The following is a 21,939-nucleotide window of genomic DNA, read 5'->3' on the forward strand; positions in this document are numbered from 1 at the left end:
GTCTTGGTACCCAAAGCTTAACAAATAACATTGTTACATACACGTTCACCAGCAGGTCCAGGCAATCCAGCAGGTCCTGGCTCACCATGGGATCCTCTCTTGCCTGCCTCACCAGGTGGACCAAGGGGGCCTTGCACACCAACGGGACCCTAGAAGATAAAGTCAAGGATAGAGGTAAGTTTGTGGGAAAGGTAAACTAAAATCATAGAAGAAATAAAACTACAAATGCATTTACATGAAATACTTACGGGTTCACCTTTAGCTCCAGTGTCTCCTTTGTTTCCAGGAGCACCAGGTTCACCCTAAAGTTATTAAGAAAAGACAAAAACATACAGTAACATATCTCATTCATATCTCATTCAACAGAGGATTTGTCTTATTTTATATCTTGCAAGAGAACAAGACAATATTAAGTATTTATTAACCATACAATATAGGGAAACCAGCTGGAAAATGTTTATAAATAATTGGTAATAGGGAACAGAACTAGGAGAAAGGGATCTGTGAAGATACTTCCCACCATGCTTCAGCTGATATAAGCATATGATTATGATTGTTAAGCTAGAAAAAACTGGAATAGACAACATCACCACCAGATGGATCTGTAGCTGCCTGGCAAACCATACTCAAAGAGTAGTCCTCAATGGTACTATATCCACACGGAGAGAAGTATTCAGTGGGGTACCACAAGGTTCCATCTTAGGCCCAGTACTCTTCAATATCTTCATCAATGACTTAGATGAGAGAATTGAAGAGGAACTCATCAAATTTGTAGATGACACCATACTGGCAGGAGTAGTCAACACCCCAGAAGACAAACTCAGGATCCAAAAAGATCTTGACAGACATGAACAATGGGCCCTATCCAACAAAATGAGTTTCAATGTGGAGAAAAGCAAAGTTTTACATTTAGGCAGGAAAAATCAAAGGTACAAGTACAGATTGGGCAAGACCTGGCTTAAAAACAGTAACTGTGAGAGGGACCTTGGAGTCCTAGTAGACGATCACTTAACCATGAGCCAGCAATGTGCAGCAGCAGCCAAAAAAGCCAATAAAATCCTGGGTTGTATAAACAGAGGCATAGAATCAAGATCACGCGAGGTATTAGTACCGCTTTATAAAACCCTAGTAACACCACACCTGGAATACTGCTGCCAATTTTGGTCACCATATCACAAAAAAGATGTTGAGAGTTTGGAAAAAAATCAGAGAAGAGCAACTAAGATGATCAAAGGCCTGGAGACTAAAACTGTTGTGATTCAGGGTCAGCCTGTGGGTTCGGCAGTTGGGTCGGATGACTCAGATGAGGGGGAGGAGGGGGGTGTTGAAGAACTTGCTGATGATGGCTTTGAGGCTCCGCAGAGCCCCCAGCCAGGCCCCTCCTACCTGGTGGAGACCCAGCTGTGTGAGCCTGACAGTGTGGATGAAGATGACCCACAGCTGGCCCTGTTCAAGGACGCCCGACGCAGGAGGCAGTCAAGTAGGAGCAAGCAGAGGAAGGCTGTGGGGCTTCTCGGAAGGAGGCAAAGAGAGGCCACGCCCTGAACTCTTTATAAAGGGAATGTTTGGGGAGGGCTGGTTTGCTGAAAGCAACCGCTCCGATAGTGTTTCAAAGCTCCTGTATCTTGGTATGTGTTTTGTTTGTTTTTGTAATAAATTTGGCAGACGTATTCCAGCCTCTTGCCGTTTATAAAGGGGTTGCCTTTTCTGCAAGGCCGGTAGCAGGCTGGTACAAAACAAAAACATACGAAGAATGGCTGCAGGACTTGGGTTTGGCTAGTCTAAAGAAAAGAAGAAATAGGGGAGACATGATAGCAGTATTCCAGTATTTGAGGGGCTGCCACAAAGAAGAGGGGGTCACATTGTTCACCAAAGCACCAGAGGGCAGAACAAGAAACAATGGTTGGAAACTGATCAAAGAGAGAAGCAACCTAGAATTAAGGAGAAACTTCCTGACAGTGAGGACAATTAATCAGTGGAACAGCTTACCCCCAGAAATTGTGGGCGCTCCATCACTGGAGATTTTTAAGAAGAGACTAGACAGTCACTTGTCTGAGATGGTATAGGTCCTCCTGCTTGAGCAGGGGGCTGGACTAGAAGACCTCCAAGGTCCCTTCCAGCTCTATTCTATTCTATTCTATTCTATTCTATTCTATTCTATTCTATTCTATTCTATTCTATTCTATTCTATTCTATTCTATTCTATTCTATTCTATTCTAAGGTCAATAATTTTGCAATGGTTATCTTTAAAGCCCACATTGCCATACCATCATATTTCATGTTTTTATAACTATCTCATCTGGTGAACAGATCAGATCGTTCTGAAATACTGCACATTTCAAAATGTCAAAAAACAATGTTTGCTGAAAGAGTGGTGTGATCTGGTGCCAAATTAAGAAAGCTGTTGTTCTCTCCAGCAAAATATTTAGAAACTATATTCCCTTCTGTCCTCCTCAAAGTTCACTTTTGGATAACTGGTTACATGAATTTAAATATTGCAATATTAAGCCCATGATGAAGAGGATATGATAACAGAACATTCAAAAAATATATCCTGATTAATGATATGGTAGAATGGATTCTCTGTCTCTTTTTGTGGCTAAAGAAGTTGGGATTTATGCTAATAAGCTGTTCTACGACCCATTTATCACAGGATAGCTACCTGAGAGATGTAGATATTAGTCTGTACAATATCCTTAAAAACAGAGACATCTGAAATTCATGTGGTCCAACCTAGTGTCCTCTAGGAAGGTTGGACTGTCATGCACACAATTCTCATTGTTGACCAATATATAATTCAACATATTCAGGTGACACCAGTTGATATTTGATAAGGTTAAAGGTGAAAAGCAGTTGGATGGCACTTACGCTATTACCCTTGGGACCAGGAGCACCAGCGGGACCCTGAGGTCCAGCTGCTCCACGAGCACCAGGGAAGCCAGGAGCACCAGCAATACCAGGAGCACCCTAGAAGAAAAAGCAGAGAGGTTTAGAGAAGTGGCAAATGACGATAATGACAAGAATAAAGAGAGTTCTTGGGATGAGAAGATACTTACAGATGCACCTTTGGCACCAGGTTGGCCATCAGAACCAGGATTTCCCTAAAGCAGAGGGGGGAAAAACCAAATAATTACTATATTAGTTCATTGAATGTATAAGTCACATCTTCTGTCTCCTACACTGAGACACCATGTAATAAACTGTCTTCAATATTCACCATTAATCTTGAGAATACTGAAATACTGTCCAAAAAATAAGTGAATACAGTACACGCTTTTAAGAGTGCTAAAAGTTAAACATTTTTAATGAATCAGAAGCATGGAAAAAAAAGAGGTAATTCTTACAGTGGGGCCAGCCACACCAGCAGGACCAGCTGGGCCAGGCTCACCACGAGCACCTTGTGGGCCTTCACCACCACGAGCACCTTGAGGACCAGTTTCACCCTGTGCAAGAAAAGAATGAAGATTCCTAAGACTGCAGGCCTCCCAGGGTTGATGTGCATCTTTCTCCCTAGTCAATCCCACTGCATCATGCTTAGTCTTTCCAAGACAATTTTATATCATAGTCAGTTGTATTATAACACTATCCTAGTTAATCAGACTTCATGTCCTCCCAATCAAGATATCAGGGATCTGAGGTGTTACTCTTGAGACACACATTTCAGACTTTCAAGGCCTGTTCTATGTAATGGAGGACTCTATGTAAAGCTTAAAACCTCATTCTTATATTGTTGAACATTGTTGCTACTTTTCAGTTATGCTTTCATTTTACATTATTCAACTAATATTTAAAGTTTAAGATTATTTAAAAGATAAGCCTTATCTTTTCTTGGGCTAGCAATCCCCTTTCTATATCTAAACCTGGGCTTGTGTTTAACTTCAAATGTGTCCCCCTTGATTTCTAAAACAAGGAACTCTAGAGGCTTCAGCAAAGCTAGGCAAAATGGAGGGAGCTTAAAGCAGGAACTTTTTCAAGTTCAGGCATATCATTTCTGTCCATACATCTTTCCTCCAAGGAATGCTTTGTAGCCCACTTGCTAAGAAACAGTAAGGTATGGGAGTGATAGAGCTATAGATGCCTTCATCTTTAAATAAACCTGACAGACATCTCCCCCAACTTTATTTCTTAATTTCTTTCTTAAAAATAAAGAGAAAAACTAAAAAAATCAGCAGCCAAATTGAAGGAATTTAATACTCTCATAACACAAATACATTGCAATGTTAAGGCTGTCAGGCATCTTTCAAGGCTGCTCAAAGTTGCCTTGAACCAGGAGATGGGCAGTAAATAAATTTGATGATGATGATGATGATGATGATAATAATAATAATAATAATAATAATAATAATAATAATAATAATAATAATAATAGATAGGTAGACAAAAATCCCAAATCCAGTATGAACAACCGGCTGACTGTGCAACAAATTAATTTGCAAATTGAAGTTGAGCGACTATGGAGGAAGAAATCAATGATTGTATCAATAGTAATAGGAGCCCTTGGAGCAATACCCAAAGGGCTGCCTAGATACATGGAATTCCTGAACTTATTAGACCTGAATCTCCTGAATTTGCAAAAAAACACCCTACTCGGAACTGCCTATGTACTTAGGTGCTACCTTAATAGCTGTTAGGTCCTTGGTTAGGACTTAAACCATTAAGTTTTTACCAGTCCCAGACTGTGAATCAAACTGAAGATTAAATCTTAAACAACAACAACAACCACCTTAGGACCAGCAGGACCAGGGAATCCAGGAGGACCAGTGGGACCAGTGGGACCCTATGAAAAAGAAGAAATTAAGAACATTTCCATACTGTCCCAAATTAATAGTTCTTAATGCTGCCAGATCTATATTAACTTTGGCTTTTGAAATAAGGCAAAGGAAAAATAGACTCAAGGCAAACTCTTGATTAGTAAGTAATAGAGAAGTAAAGAAGGAATATCCTCATTCAAGGCAGAAAGCTTAGCAGAACAGTCTCCATCTTCTATTAAAGGGTCTCCCCTCTCTAAGAAAAGGATCTCCAGTCATGCAATATGAAGACTTCTTAGGAGAAGCAAATTAAAGTGATACTTACTGGGGGACCTGCAGCTCCAGCAGCACCATCATTACCACGAGCACCCTGTAAAGCAAAAGAGGAGAAAGGGCATTTGAATTACCTACAAAACCACATAAGATGTGAAAGAGGATACTTGAACTGAGTGCATAAAATACTACTGTATGAATATGTAGCAATTTAAAAGTCCAGAGGAATGTGCTTACAGCTGAGCCAGCAGGGCCTGGACGTCCTCTCTCACCAGGAAGACCACGTGGGCCCTAGTTAGAAGAAACAGGGGAAAAAAGTCAGTTAAAAAAATACTTTGATCTGGATCTCATTCTTATGCCTTCATCCTTTCCATTAATTTTTATTATATTTAGCATTTATCATACTCTTCCAAAAACATGTTTCTTAACCTTAGCAACTTTAAGATGCATGGACTCCAACTCCCAGAATTCCTCAGCCAGCATGGCTAGCTGAGGAATTCTAGGAGTTTAAGTCCACTCATTTTAAAGTTACTAAGGTTGAGAAACACCAATCTACCATATTATTCTAAAAGTGTCAAGTGTTAAGTAAGTTTTAGAAGTTCACTCATTTACTGTGAAGCCATAGGGGTTGTAGAGAGCTATAGGAATTACACTGTCTTATGACTAGGACCTAACACTAACTTTTAAGACTTCTCTTTTCCCAGATATATGATGTGGTCCTTTTTTCTCACTATGTTTTCCTTTTTGTATGGATCTGCTTATAAATATATTTAAAAGCAAATGGAATGACACTGTAGACTGTATTAAAATTTGCCCTATTCAAGTACTACTAATACTCAGTTCTATTATGAATTTAGCATTCTTCCTTCTTGACAAAGTCCCTTGTATTCTTCATATCAAGTGTTTTTCCTTTATATAGGAGGTTTATTTAAGGTTGGATTCAGAAATGACTTCTGCATTGTCTTTCAGGTTTGCCTTCTCTTAACAGTAGTGTGGAAGTAGATTATCTTATTTGGTACTCTTTGGCCAGAGTACAAAAAGAAGTCCACACTGGACATCTTTAGATAAGGTAGCCTCATAATTCTCATAATACTATTCTATTCAACTACTGTCTTCTCTGTCTGGGTGTCACCCCACTAGGTAGAACAGACAAGGAAATCAACTTCACATGAAGGATAAAACTACTTTCACTGAGATTGGATGTACCTTGAATCTCGCAAATTTGATTATGCTGCCCCTCTCCTCCTTCTTATATCCCAGTGAATTAAGAAGGCATCTGCCTGAGTCACTTCTGAATGTTATCCCGTTGAACTGTTTCAGATTGTTTTGCTTAGGTAACAATTCCTGTACATCTCTGTAAAGATAATCTTCCTTCCTCTCAACAGTGCTACAATGGGTCATCAACCTTTCTGGGGTTTCACACAGAAATGCTTGCAATTTCCTGTAGATTTTGCCCCAGACATTCAATTTGCATTGTATCAAAGTACTGTGATACAATTAGACTGCTCTTTCTCCATGGTAAAATAAGTTGCTTTGGTTTATGGTATAATTTAAACAAATCCATTGTCCATCTAAATTAGTCCATTGATATACAGCCTATATCTCTTACAGCAATGGATTGAAGAATGATAAAAATATATACTCACTACTTGTCCAGGAGCACCATTTTCACCAGGGCTGCCAGGCTCACCCTAGAAGGAAAGAAAAGAATAAATGTCAATACCAGTTGTTAAAATGGAAGGAGGCAGAATTTTGTATAAAGACATGTACTTAAATTGGACACTTACCTTAGGGCCTGCTGGACCAGGATCACCTTTAGCACCATCAAGACCACTGAATCCCTAAAGAAGATGGGGATAATATACATTTATTATTAATGGATAATGAGATGGATTGAGAGAAGAGACATTAGAAAACAATAATAACATTTTACAAGATATGAGTATTACATTAGAAACATCATTTAAAAGAGTTACAGGAGTGAAATGCTAAATGACTTTGGGTACTGTGAGCCCCAGGATGGATGAACTATTAGAAACCACAAAGACATACAATGTCCAATTTTTAGAAACTGGCTAGATATTTTAAAAAAATCTGTTTAATGGACTTCTCTACTTGTGTTTTGTATGCCTTTTAAAATAGGGGACATAAAAAACTATGACGCTATAGTACATTCCTAAGTTCACTTGACTATGTGATCAATATTCATGGCCATAATGAATGCCAGAAATTATGAAGTGAAGCTTTCTGGCAATGACCACGAACACTATCAACATTTTGAAAAGTGCAATTCCTAAAAATCTTCAGAAGACATGCATATACAATCTAAGTAGTAATCTAGCTTTGGCAGACTCTGAATTGTAGAATTTCTGAATAATGTTGGATGTTGAATAATTGAAACATGCTTACTCTGTGTCCCTTCATGCCTGGGAGGCCAGCAGTTCCAGGAAGGCCACGGGCACCCTGAAAGAAATAAGCAAGACATTCATGAGAATAAAGGAAGAAAAGAATCATGGCAATTCACCTTTCATCATGTGGCCTTAACCAGGTTACCATTTCAAGACCGACCTCCTACCATGAAATTATCTATGACAATGAATTGAAAAAAGGGGTTGTTTGATTTCTAAATAAGAAATCAAATATTGCTACCAAAGTGGAGATTTCAGTACTTGAGCTTATCTTCTGTAACCCAGTCTTTCAATAGCCCTGATGCATCATGCATATATGTGAGATTTCATTTTTTTTCACAACCCACCTCACTATTAAGGCTTTGTATTCCCCTTTCTATGATCAAAAATAGATTTGTGTTTGAGCAGCTGGACAAATCATCATAACAAAACAATTGTTGGCTAACTAACCCATCATTCTTTTCTACATATAAGGACAGGACATCTTACCTGTGGGCCAGGAGGACCACGCTCACCAGGACGGCCAGGTTTTCCAGCTTCACCCTTGGAGAAAGAAGGCAGAAAAAACAACCAAGCTAGTGCTAAAACAATAATAATTAAGAAATCTGAGAGTATTTTTTGAAAAGCGACCTAAACTCTTTCATCTGCAAAAGAGTTCTTTAAGAATTGCAGAAGCCAGTCAAAAATTATGGCTTGAAGCCTGAGATCTCTGCTCTTGACAATGCAAACAGGCAGTTGAAAGAAAATATAGTGTGCAATAATGAAGAAGGTCTAGCTTGTTAAGTTACATGAACTCCACAAATACCAACTGAGGAATTAGCATCTTAGACTGCCCCTTGGATGGTTTAACACTGCAAATTTTTTATATAAGATAAATGGCAAGACCAAGGATGTAGTAAAATTAATAGTTATCTTTTGCAGAACTGCCATTCATTGCAGTGCATAATAGGAGGACCAAAGAGAACAAGAGAATGTTTCCAAGAAGAAAAATGAGCCCCCCAACTCATTTTTGTGCTTGGTTTCCACTGCTAGACTCGCATTTTTTCAGAAGACAACACAGAACTGATACATCATGAGTCAGTTGCTTCAAACTTGTAGATTCAGAGAAGCCTTTACGTTTGTCAGATTTGCTTGGAAGGTGTATATTCTATCTGTGGATAATTAGAGAAAACAAAGGGTGTTTTTATTTTCCAAAGAATGATATAGTTACTCACATCATCTCCATTCTTGCCAGGTGGACCAGCTGGACCACGAGGACCCATTGGACCCTAGATAATTTAATGAGAAAAAAGAGGCATTAAAATTAGAACAAATACATCTGTGCTCCCATTTATAACCTTGCTGATATCTTAAAGAACAGACTCAAACAGAAGCCTGTCTGTAGCACTCCTCCCCAAGATGGCTGCTGAGGAGTAAGGGGCTTTCTTTCTCTTACTCACAATCTACTGTGTTTGCTGCCAGAGCTGGTTCTTTGGCAGTCTTGCCCCCTGGATTTGAAAGGGGGCACTTAGGAATAACCCATGATGACTTTTGGATAGTTGTGGACCCACCCGGGAGGGGAAATCTTACTTTACTTTTTACTTTTATTAAATTTGTATACCGCCCTTCTCCCGAAGGACTCTTGAAGATCGCAGCTTCTTGTGAGAACAGCTGAAAAGTTAATGGGTATTTACACCTCTTCCTACCAACAGAACATTATCGTAAGAATGCCTGGGATTTTTAGGTTCACTTTTTGAATTTTGGTTTTTGTTATTATCTTTAAAGGTTATTTGGTTGGCTGAATGCTGATTTATTTCAACCCTGACTGGATTTTTTTTCTGTTTTCTTTTTTGCTTTCTTTGATTTATTGCACTATTTTTTATCAGTTTCTGCTTTTTGTATGGAAACATAGCACGTGACTTTGGATTTGTATTTTATCAATCTGCAAAAACTTTTTGGATCAAAATAGTCATAAAATATCTTCTGTTTTCTTTGCTTCCTCCCTGCTTTGAGCAACAACATATCAGATTACAGAGAGAAGGAAGAGGCTGACACCCAAGGGGGAAAACAGATTCTGGCTAGCAATATGCAATTTTTAACTGAATTTATTTCTAAAATTTATTTCTAAAACTTATAAAGTCTGTGCAAAACATTTTTAAAAAACAGACATTAAATACTTTAAACCTACAAGAAGAACTTGTTTCCAAAGTAGCAGGTTCATTGGGAAGAAATATAGACACGGAAATAAAAGAGATGGTGGAGAACATTGAGAAGAAATGTGATTTCCCAGCTGTAAACTGGCCAGGAAGAAATATAGACTCAGAAATAATAAAGTCAACTCCATACATCTTCTGGAAGCTTAACTCTGCCTTTATATAATAGCAGAGAACTCTCTAGGTGGACAAATGGCATTTTTTAAAAGGAGTTTGAAGGAGAATAGGAAATGGACTTAATACATCTAATTTAGGAACAATTTTATCCAGTGGTGGCATTCAAATATGTGAACAACCAGTTCTCTGTGTGGATGCTGCTTCCGGAAGTCCATTCTGGGCCTGGGCAACAAAAAATTAGCTACTGGTTCTGCCGAAGTGGTGCGAACTGGCTGAATCCCACCACTGATTTTATCTGGTTTTTTTTGGGGGGGGAAGATAGATTGGTTTTGGAGATTGGACTTATTGTATTCAATCAATCAGCAATTGATGGTATAAAGAAACAAATGTGGATATTTGATCCGGGACCAATAAAGTTAAATTTGGGATGATTTGGTATTGAAGCCATGGTAATTTTCTACGAGTTAATTACAATAATAGTTTGTTAACAGAAGGTTTTGGAATTTCAATGTTGTCTTTTTCTTATTATTGTTCACATTTTTTGTTACTTTTAAACTTTAATATGTTCATTATTATTACTTTTTCTACAGTGATGGAATTCAGATATGTGAACAACCGGTTCTCTGTGTGGATGCTGCTTCCGGAAGTCCATTCTGGGCTTAGGCAACAAAAAATTAGCTACCGGTTCTGCCGAAGTGGTGCGAACTGGCTGAATCCCACCACTGTTTTTCTATTAGCTATTTTGTTATTAATATTGTTTATAGATCAGAGGTCCCCAACCTTTTGGGCACCAGGGACCGGTTACGAGTAGACAGGTGTTTCCATGGACTGGAGGGGGCGTGGTTTTGTGTGCTGCCTGCATCCTGTAGATGGGGCTTTGCTTGTTTGTGCGGACTGGTTGCTGGCATGCTGTGGCCCAGTACTGGTCCACGGACTGGGGGTTGGGGACCTCTGTTATAGATGACAGGCTAACAATTTGCAAGTAGATTTAGTAGTTTAACATTACTTTGGCCTGTTTTGCAAGGGGTGGGAAACTAACATTGCTGCATTATATTAATCAGAATTCAGCTAGGGAGGATGTTATGTGTATATGTTAGTCTTTCTTTAAGACATTTTTTTCTTTTTAATGTTTTTTTGTTTGGGTGTTTTTTAATTTCTTCCTTTCTTTCTTTCTTTCTTTCTTTCTTTCTTTCTTTCTTTCTTTCTTTCTTTCTTTCTTTCTTTCTTTCTTTCTTTCTTTTTTTTTTGAATACTTTGGCATTTTGTATTTTAACCTTCTTTGAATAAACTATTTTTTTCACACAGACAAAAAAGAAGCCTGGCTATAGCATGTTTATGTTCAAAGACTACATTAGGTAATAAAAAAGACAACTTCAAGGAAAAGACTGATGACTCTTCTGGCTGACTATAATCATAATACCTCCACCATCCACCACAAAAGGCAAACATCAAACTATACTTACAGCAGAACCAGGCTCTCCAGGCTCACCGGGGGGACCTTGGAAACCTTGGGGGCCCTGGATGTTTAAAACAGGGACATATATGTTAAAAAGAAAGCAATTCAAAATAACACCCTTATTTGTTCAGGGTTGCATTATTGAGGATCCCTAAACACTTTCAGCCATGGACCTTTCATTTCTATTTTAGACTCTGGCCTTCATATCTTTAGCTCTGCAGATTACCTGGCATGAAACAATTCATTTCATCCATGAAGCCAACTGTTTTCCCACACTGTTATTTTACTGAATTTCTCTACACTCTATTTTCAATAGTCTAATATAGACTGCAAATCTGTTAGGGATATGTTGACCCAAGATCACTGTAGTTGAATGGTTGACTGTGCAGCAAATAAAAAGAAGCAAAATTTGATGTTTCTGAGAAAATGCAGAGCTGATCAAAGAGGAATTAAATACTCCTATCATACTGTACTTGGGTTAGGTTTAGTAGTAGAAGGAATTGATTTAAGAAAGTCTTGATCTTGTTTATTTATCTACAATAAGCAAGTTCTGCAGAGCAAATGATGTCTCATCTTTGTTTCTGTGAATGAATTTATATTGTGGGTTCCTAAGTTTAAAATTTTACAAGGAAGGTAGCATCTCCAATAAAGGGAAATGAAATATAATTTGTCTTCTTTCCTTGTTTTCAACTCTCTGGTTTGTCTGCAAGGTTTGTGAATAACAGGCCTTCCACAAACATTTGCTACTAACACCTCTGCACTAAAAAAATCCTCCAGTTCTGTGTGGGATTCTGCAAACTACACAAATTAAGCAGTTTTGTATTAATTTTGAATAAGTGTGGCTGATTTTCATTAATAACTGAGCAGAGTATAAAATTCTTTTTTCTGTAACATCAAGATTCTCACTTTTACAAGGCCACTGCTCTTTACAATGAAAGGAAGGAATAAAAAGATTTTGAAATGTTCCCCTTGAATGTAGTACCAAATTCACATGTCATTGTTATAGAAAGTTCATACTTAAGAAGACAGAAAATACTTACAGGAGCACCAGGAGGGCCAGGAAGGCCACGGGGACCAGCTGGACCCTAAACATCAGCAGGAAATAAATAGTCAGGATAAATGGAATTGGTACAATTTCTCCTTCACCTCAGTGGATATGTATGTTCTTGAAGTCTATATAATCATATTGCCCTGATCTTGTATGATCATTTTGAAGCCTTCATTATTGTAGATCTGTTCTATTAAGTAAGTCTGGCCTTCCTTGTATATCATTTCCTAAATTACCTTTCTTGAGACTTTTCTAAATGATCTTTTCATACCTCATGGCCTAGCTTCAATTTCTAGATTGATTTTCAGAAATGCATTTTTATCATCACTATGTTAACTGTCAAATGTAATTTGCAATCTCTCCAGGGATGGGTGAGTTGCCATCAGTTTTGCTTAATGTGAAGCATAAGGCACAATGGATTACTCCCTCTTGAGCAAAACATCTGATTGATTTTCTTCTTTTCAGAAGCTAAAAGTAGGCTGTACATTTCTGCTTCACTTAAAACCGTATTAAAGGATGAATTTAAGCTATGATTGTTCCAACTACTTTATTACAAACAAGTAGCTGGAATAATCACAGCTTAAATTTAAGCTGTTCTCCTTAACTGCAATTCTCCATTCAATTAAGACAATGTAATTAAAATCTTTATGAAGCCATTGTAACATTATGGTCTGAAATCCCATTGATTGCAATGACCTCCTTTTCATAACTAAAGTGGCTCCATTAGTTCTATAAAGTTTTATTATAAATTACACATACTATCATTATGGGCCTTAATTAAACAAGAGAAAACTCATTACTTGAATTTCCTATTTAATTCTACTGCTTTTCTGCATTACTTTTTCCTACAAAATAAATCCCACAGGTGAACCTTTGCTTCTTCACTGAACTCTTCTGATGACACCTGCATCTATATCTCCATAGGTTCACCTTCTGGTCTTAATAATAATTAAACGAAGAAGGGTCAAATCATTTACATCATATAACTTAAAGTATACATATATTATCAGGTTTCAGTGTTTTTCCTCCTCCTCCTCTTCCTCCTTCTCAATCCCTTCCCCTTCAACTAGCATTTCCTCCAAATCCTCAAGAACACCAGCACTTACCATTGGGCCAGGAACAGCAAGACCAGCACCACCAGATTTTTCATCATAACCGTAAGACATCTGAGGTACAAAGTTCTAGCAAAGAGTGAAAAGAGGACATGTTGGCAGGTGCTTAAACAAGAATGCCATATAACTAGATGGAATAACCAAGTTAATGATGCTTACTCCACCAAGACCAGGGGGGCCTGGAGGTCCAGGGAGACCAGGTTGTCCAGGGATGCCATCTTTGCCAGGGGGGCCTGGAAGTCCCTGAAAATAAAGATAGTAAGAAGTCAGATATTACTATTATGAAAGTATATTCTGCTCCATGGGCAAGATCAGAACTTGTTGAAAATTCCCTACAACTCTGCAAAATTTGGATGGGGGATAGAATAGAATAGAATAGAATAGAATAGAATAGAATAGAATAGAATAGAATAGAATAGAATAGAATAGAATAGAATAGAATAGAATAGAATAGAATAGAATAGAATAGAATAGTTGGAAGGGACCTTGTAGGTCATCTAGTCCAACCCCCTGCCCAAGCAGGAGTCCCTACACCATTTCTGACAGGTGGAAGTCCAGTCTCTTCTTGAAAGCCTCCAGTGATGAAGCACCAACAACATCTGAAGGCAGTCTGTTCCATTGGTTGATTGTACTTCAGATTTTTGTAGAGAACATGAGCTTGCAATAAACCTTTATATTCATTTGAACTGCCTGGACTTCTGATTTCCAGTGCTTGACAGGACTAAAAGTAGAATGGGGAAGTTTTTAAAATATTAAGTAATTGTGGATCCCTGATGAAGGGATCATGTATCTTTTTTAAAAAAAATCAAAAGTTAAATATTAAGACTGGCATGTAGTTTTAATTTAGGTGCTATTTTATCTTATTTTTATTTTAGAAAGTTACAGCAAGTCAATGAAATTGGAATATGCTTCCCATTGGATGAGAATGTAGCCATACATTAGTATCACTTTGCATATTTTATGGGCAGAATAGGTGTTTGTGATATAAATCATAAAAATATAGCAAGTGTGTATGAGCAATTATAGTGTAGATCAGGGGTAGGCAACATCGGCTCTTTTATGACTCATGGACTTCAACTCCCAGAATTCCTGAGTCAGCTGACTCAAAAATTCTGGGAGTTGAAGTCCATGAGTCATAAAAGAGCCGAGGTTGCCTACCCCTGGTCTAGATTATCGAAAAGTATCTCCCATATTAATCCACAGTATTACAAAATGTTTTGCCATACTTCTGAACATGGCTTTTATATTTTTATCTTTAAATCTGAACTACAATTAGCCAAACTTATAGATACCTACCCTATCTCCTCTGGGGCCTGTTTCTCCTATAGGACCCTGTCAAGTAAAATTAAAAAATAAACTTTTATTATTCAATGAATAATAAAAATGACATAGCTAAAAAGTTGAAGTTTAGATTGCAAAAATATATTTTACCTCTACAGCAGTGACTTCTGGGTAAACAGGAAGGGAGTCTTGAATACAAAATGTAAGAGAGTATTAAGAACCAGAAAATGTGACATCCAAATAGTTTAATTGTTTTTCTTAAGCTTCAAAATTTCTCCTGCCAAACATGAGTTTGTTTTAGTTTAATTAAGTTTATGGGCTAAACATGCTTATGAGATTCACAGTCTTCTGCTGGATGAATCTACCGGTAGTTAATTTCAGAAGATAATATAACATTGACACTCCTATCATTATTGGCCTAATTAGAAAAGGCTATAAGTGATTATTAATGCCAACCAGATTTCAAATTACCCACATTTCAGAAAAATACAGCACTACCCAATTTCCTTTCCATGATATGCTATTTTGCTATGCAATAATGCTTTGATATTGTAGCCTGAAAACATCTTCCCCAGGCTTCACTCTCCTCAAATCTTGCCTAGCTCTATAGATATTATTTATCTTGCCAGTTTTCTCCCTGCCCACAAATGATTTTCACAAATATTTATATTAAATCCAAATGAATACAGGTAGTCCTCAACTTACAACCACAATTGAGTCCCAAATTTCTGTTGTTCGGTGAGACATTTGACTTTTCTTGCCACAATTGTTAAATGAATCACTGCAGTTGTTAAGTTAGTAACCCAGTTGTTAAATGAATCTGGCTTCCCCATTGTCTTTGCTTGTCAGAAGGTCACAAATGATGATCACATGACCCTGGGATACTGCAATTGTCATAAATATGCATCAGTTTCCATGCTTCTGAATTTTGATCATGCGATCATGGGGCTGCTTCAAAGGTTGTAAGTGTGAAAAACAGTCATAAGTCACTTTTTTCAGCGCCACTGTAACTTTGAACAGTCACTAAACATACTGTTGTAAGTCAAAGACTACCTGTAGATTGAGATGGAAAGAGATCAGAAAGTGGACTTGGGTAAGAACAATGATTTTCCATTAGATTAATAACCTTTTGAAAAAAGATAGGTGGTGGAGAGAGAGAAACAAAAATGGGTTCCAAATGGAAAGAGGATTCATGAATGGGAAGAAATTGTTTATCAATAGTGTGTGCTTTTGGGAAACTGAATCAGGTGCAAAGGAATTCAGGGAAGGAGGCATGGAATATGTGAGCCATGTAAAGCAATCTCCACAAGAGAGGTGTGATGATCTCAGAACTTAGATGAAATATTTTGTAAGCTCTCCGATGTTAAACAGAGTAGACCTAGTCAGGCCGAGAGGAGCAATCAAAGGAGAAAAGCAAAATAAAGGATTTTTCTAATGCATTTCACTCCAAAAAGAATAAAAAACCACTATAATTATAACTCTTGATACAGAGCAAGGTGCTTTTAAAACTGAATACTTCCTTTCAAAGTAGTCTACAGTTTCAACGCTAAACTCCCCAAATCAGAAAGATATTTTACTTTGCAGCAGTAGATGGGAAATAAGAAGAAAGTAAGTAGTTTCTGGGAAATTAAAAACAAAAACAAAAACAGGAGGAGAAAAAGATCCATAGAGATTTAGGAAAATGAAATTTCCCTGAACATTGCAATAAAAGTGCAAATTATCCACAAGATGGCAGGAAAATATCCACAATTTGAGATCAGACAAGTCACCAACACTGGTATATCAATTTTCTTTCCTTCTGAAGAGGGCAAGGGTGGTGTTCAACAGGCATATTTAATCCTTTATTCCAGAAAGAGTCTGATTGGTGTTGATTCCTTTCAAGGCCACCCCAATAACCCTGTTGGAAGGCTACCTCAGAATGCCTTGGTAGCCAAAAGACAAAAGGAATTTCTTCATGGCCACTAGATGTCACCACTGGATATTGTTGACCAGAGGCAGTAAGTCCCTCTGAACCCTTCGCCATCCAAAAGGCTTTGTCTATGAAATGATGTCTAGACTTTTGTGCTTTATAGATTGCCAAAAATTTTTCCTTATGAATCATCTTGAAGCTCCCCACCACCACAAATAGTTTTGTGATGGCTTTTGCAGGCTTCTTCAGCAAGGCAGTACAAGAGGCTTACTTGCTGTACTTCCTCTGCCTCACAATCTATGTGCCTTAGCTTTCTAAGAACTTTCCAATGACTTTTCCAACATTTGCTGAATACCCCTTTCCTGTCCCTCTCCCCAAACAGCTCCCTCCCACTCCCACTCTCTGCTTTACTGAACTTGGCAAGATAGCACAAAGGTTCTAATTGGTCCAACTTGTTTTCCCGGAGGCAAAGAAAAGAGAGAAACAGGGAGACCAAAGAAAACAATGCCTAAGGCTATCCACAGCTGCTTAAGTTTGCTTTTAGGAGTGGTTCATGTTCTCCACTAAATGCTACACTGCCATGGATATAAAAGAAGTCAGGTGGAGTAAAGATTTTACTTTTCAGCCTTCCAAAGTTCTTTCTCTGCATTCAAGACAACCTTAAAAGCTTCAGGAAGGTCAAGATGCACTGACCTTTTCCTCTTAATAATAATAATAACAACAGCACTCTCAGAATTTAATATCACATGTATTTTCTTTGCCTAGATGTATTTCTCTACCTTTCAAATTATAGCACATGCAACAGGAATTACAATTACAGCATAAAAGATGACAAAATGCTAGCATCTCTCCTTGCTTTGCCACCCCAGGCTTGGTGCCCTATTTTGTAGGAAGGGTTGACTCTTGCTCTGCATTTGCTAAGTTTAAATGATTTGTGGGGAAGGGGGGGACAGTTTTATGTTCAACACAAAACAATTAAAGAATAAGAGGAAAATGCACTCCCTTCTCAGGATATGATAAAATCTTTCACTTAATATATACAGAGAGTGAAAGGAAATAAATGACTGTACATACCGTCTTCTTCATCTTTGCCTTTGGTGAGTAGAACAGTTGCTGCTATCAAAAGCAGTAACCGGGAATCCACAAAGCTGAACATGTCTAAATACTAGACATGAAAACTCTTTGTATCCTTGGTTCTGCTTTAGTGTCCAGTCATACAGGGACGGTCTGATTTATCTAATTCCACTCCAGGCCCCAGCAGAAACTTCCTACTGACTCTGTCAAGTTTTTAGGTTCCCTTTTTATATGGTCCAGTGTCCTAAAGGTGGATCCCTTCTTCCCTTGTTCCTGAGTGTTGAAGGGTGGGGGGAATCTTGGGCCAGCCCCTTAGCCAGTCAGAAAATGCATTGACAGACAGACACTCCCAAAAGTTGAGAAACAAAGTCAAGCCCCTTTCTATCTACTCTGAAAAGAATGAACCATGTTAGTCTCCAAACTAGTGAAACTTCTTACTTGGCAGTGCACTTTTCAAGAGGGAGCACTAGAAGGGGTATGAACTGACGGAATGAACATGGGGAAAAGGAAGGGAAAAGGAAAGCGGGTTCCTTGGGAAAGTAGGAGGCACAGGAAGGTTTGGAGGAAGAATGTTGCAAAAATTGAATATCCAAAGGCATGCAGTTACAGAAAATTTTATGCTGGAATTTGGAACTCCTGCATGATTTAATAAAGTATCTATGAAGGTGGGGCACCAGAGGGTGATATAGAGCAAAGCATGCATTTCTTTCTAAATATGAACAAAGCAACCTTTTAGAGATCACAGGAGCTGTCATTAAATATCCATTTATCTTTTGCTATGCTTCCATTTAAGTATGGATGAATGTTCTGCCTTCCCTCATTTCTGTCTCCTTCTCAGAATGTTTGAATAACTTATTTAATTTAAAATAGGTATAATTATGGAACTGTTTCTGCCTTTGTTAAGTTTTTTTTCTCCATTTATCCTTTAGGGGAAATATTCTATCCTGCCTCTTTTAATATTCCCCAAAATATTTCATTCTCGGGGGGGGGGGTGCTGACTTCCTACAGTACATATGGGAATGGTATATGCATATCTGTTTTTTTTCTCTGTACAGAATTATATGGATTAACTCTGTCGGAGTGTCAGGATTCGTAAGGTTAGGATAGACTGCAGCATGTCAATGCAACACAAATTAATACATTTTAAAGAACTTAAAAGTTAAAGGTTTTTTTAAATTGAAAATAAAATGTTGCTCATGACACAGTCCCTTATTTTATTAGTATGGATGTGACTGAAATGTTGAAAAATTCAGTTCCTACATCCTATTATTCTATTGATCACTTCTGCAAAATTTAAATGGAAATTGCAAAGATTCCTTGTAACAACAAAAATCATTTCAAAAACCAGATAAAAATTTAAAGAATAAGTTTTTATTATTTACTATTAGACCCATTGCAGCTTTCTTTTAAAACCCTTAAGGCATCTTCTTTTTTTAAGTAACAAAGAAAAGTTAAAAGCCTTCATCATGGTTCCTCTCCAAGCGGGGAATAAACATGGCAACTGCTTTGGGAAGAAGGTTGTAGTTTATTGCAGAGGAAAGGCAGACAGAAAGACGGATCCAACAGGAAAAGGGCCTGAGCACATGTGGGTAGTGGGTTTTTATACCCCCTGGACTCTATTGTCTGGAGTTATTTCCTGTTTCAAGCTTTGTATTTCCTTTGTCAGGTATTCTGTCCTGAGCCTAGGTGTTCCCCTCTAGGATTCTTGCTGGTTGTCTATCCCAGCCCACCTCCCTGGGGCTGGGGTATGTAGATTTTAGGAGTTCTCTTAGCTTCAACCTTCCTGAATGGTTTACATCTGCATTTCTTTAGAGTTGGTTTCTGCTTGGGGAAGGGAGACTCTTTAAGATCCTTTTAGGAAATATATTTTCCTGCCCTTTTAATATTTCCTTCTCTGGGGAGCTGACTTCCCACAATTCCCCCCTTTGTGCCATAAGTGTGAATGACACACTTACTGGCACAAGATTAAAATTGGTCTGATCAGGGATACTTGGTAAACAAACTTTAAACTGTTAATGCAAAAAGAAAAACACTAATGGAGGCAGCAGAAAAGGATTCCTGCCCATAAAGTTCTAAAAAGTCAGGGCAAAAATTAGGTGGAAAAGAAATTTATAGTTACCAATATTCTGTGCCAATTATTTTCAAATGTTGAATGTCACCTTTAGCTTCCAGTCAGGTTTGCACATTGCTCCCAAAAATCTTCACAGCCATGGTTTGCCTCAGTACCTAACCACTGGCTGCCCATTTTCAAGAGTTGTTTCCTGCCTTAGCTCTTAATTCAGTGAATCCAGGTTTGTAATTTGTAATGTCCAATTAATGTTAGCCAGTATCCAAGCAAGGCTATTCAATCCTTTAAATTGCACATAGTGAGCCCAATCTGAGTCCACCAGAGCAGGATATTCAGGGCTTAGATCTCTTTCCTGATACCTCCTCATGGCATATGAATTACAAATCACCTGAGGGGTCCTGGTTCCCTTCCCCTTGGAATTTTGCTGGAGGTTGGAGCTTTACTGAAGGTAACTAGAAGGGAGACTCAATGTGATTCTAAATGGTGTGTGTGTGTGTGTATGTAGCTACTAATACAAAAAGGCAATACAAACATTCTGGATAATTTTTTCCTCCCACCATACAGAAGTCCCAAGGTGTTCAGGACTTGCTGTGCCAACTATTCCCAAATGCCATCTCTCCATAAATACATTCAACTGGCTTATTACAATACAAATGAAGCAAGAAAGAAAACTTTACAATGAGTTTCCACCCTCCCCCCCATAGTCCAATTTTTCTTCTAAGGCTTCACGTTGGGTCCCATGGCTCCTTCCTTCAGTTTTTCACAGGTATCTGGGGGACTGGTAGAACATGGCATCTGGGTCAGCGTGTGCTCTTCTTCCAAAGGTTGGGGGGGTGTCATCTGTGCAGAGCTGAAAGACATGAGAACAAGAACTCCTCCCCCCCTTTCTGGGTGGACTCTCCCAGGAGGCAGACAAAGGCATGGAAAACAAAAGGATAAGAATTGAGAGGAATAGAATTGGGAGGGGGGGTAAAAGAAGGACATCCCCTCCTCACCCCAAAGAAAAAATATCTTGGCAAATACAGGAAGAACCCAGTAAGTAGTCTGACTCAGTGGCCGCCTGAGGCTAAATAAACAAACACTTAACACACACACTGGCCACAAAGAATGTAGAACTGGCTAACAGCAATTAGAACTGATAGAATTAGAATAGGAACAACAAAAGGTACACAACAATAAAATAATTAACACTGGATCCCTCCTGAAACAAATGTTAACACCTTTTAGACAGATTTGAGATAGAAATTAACCCAAACCCAATAATAGACACTGACCAACAAATCAGAGAAGACAAATTTAAACTCACCAAATTTAAACTCGCCAATCAGAAATGACAATTTTGGAAACCATGAAAAGGTATAAGAACTCATGCTTAGGACCATTCTGTCTCACTAGCTGGGGTTTCATGCTGAACTGTCACTCAACTTTAATCTCCGTGATCAAACCTATCTTTTCAGTACCTGGCTTCACATTCTATTTGTTCCCCTCTGTGGCTGGAAGTGCCTGAACGGGAGAATTCCTCCCAACAGTCTCATTTCTAAACTGAACATTTGTAACGTGTTAGGACTTAGGATATATTAGTCACAACGTCTGTACCTGGTCCAATGAAACAACAAAAATAATAATACAGCTTGCATCCATCAAATCTGCAATAAACGTACAGATTTTCTGGAGGAATATTTAAGCTAAACAATGGGGATATTGAGTTAATTGATACAGAACATCCCTGTCCCTGTCAATCAAAAACTACAGGGTTAGCAGTGAATGTAACAAAGATGTATGTGTGGACAAGAATGTCAACCTTGCTATCAAGCAAAATCAAAGTTTTAATAGTAAGTGCAAAAACAGGTGATAAGAAAATAAGGGGAACTCAGGCACCACACACAGGTTATGTAGAAAGTAAACACAGGGTCAATTATAAAGGACTCAAATGTCTGTACACCAATGCACAGAGTATAAACAGTAAACAGGGTGAACTAGAAGTTCAGGTAAATGAGGGCAGATATGATAATGTTACCATTATGGAAACCTGGTGGGATGAAACCCACAAATGGAATCATTTAAAGGAAACAGACCAAATAAAAGAGGTGGAGTTTCTCTCTATATAAGAAATAACTACTGTATTTTCCAGCGTATAAGACGACTTTTTAAAGCATGAAAATCTTCTCAAAAGTTGGGGGTCGTCTTATACGCCCAGTCGCCTTATACGCCGGAAAATAGTAAATCCTCGGGAGCAGAGACGTTAGTGGAAA

At 38.2% G+C, this 21,939-nt stretch overlaps 1 protein-coding gene across 1 annotated transcript in view; it reads right to left on the reverse strand.

The window, feature by feature from the left end:
* The window catches only part of LOC308676257 (uncharacterized protein), a gene marked incomplete at its 5' end in the record, with an annotated part of 69,619 nt that overhangs the window by 46,959 nt on the left and 721 nt on the right, over window positions 1-21,939 (reverse strand). Inside the window, 16 exons of the mRNA XM_081342071.1 lie at window positions 42-149; window positions 249-302; window positions 2,870-2,968; window positions 3,058-3,102; window positions 3,346-3,444; window positions 5,075-5,119; window positions 5,260-5,313; window positions 6,672-6,713; window positions 6,810-6,835; window positions 7,432-7,485; window positions 7,920-7,973; window positions 8,645-8,698; window positions 11,203-11,256; window positions 12,236-12,280; window positions 13,350-13,424; window positions 13,520-13,598. Of these exons, the coding sequence (XP_081198197.1) occupies window positions 42-149; window positions 249-302; window positions 2,870-2,968; window positions 3,058-3,102; window positions 3,346-3,444; window positions 5,075-5,119; window positions 5,260-5,313; window positions 6,672-6,713; window positions 6,810-6,835; window positions 7,432-7,485; window positions 7,920-7,973; window positions 8,645-8,698; window positions 11,203-11,256; window positions 12,236-12,280; window positions 13,350-13,424; window positions 13,520-13,598 (987 nt within the window). The remainder of the gene's footprint in view (window positions 1-41; window positions 150-248; window positions 303-2,869; window positions 2,969-3,057; window positions 3,103-3,345; window positions 3,445-5,074; window positions 5,120-5,259; window positions 5,314-6,671; window positions 6,714-6,809; window positions 6,836-7,431; window positions 7,486-7,919; window positions 7,974-8,644; window positions 8,699-11,202; window positions 11,257-12,235; window positions 12,281-13,349; window positions 13,425-13,519; window positions 13,599-21,939) is intronic.

The sequence above is a fragment of the Vipera berus genome, assembly GCF_964194415.1.
Source record: "Vipera berus genome assembly, chromosome: W".
Classification (NCBI taxonomy): Eukaryota; Metazoa; Chordata; class Lepidosauria; order Squamata; family Viperidae; genus Vipera; species Vipera berus.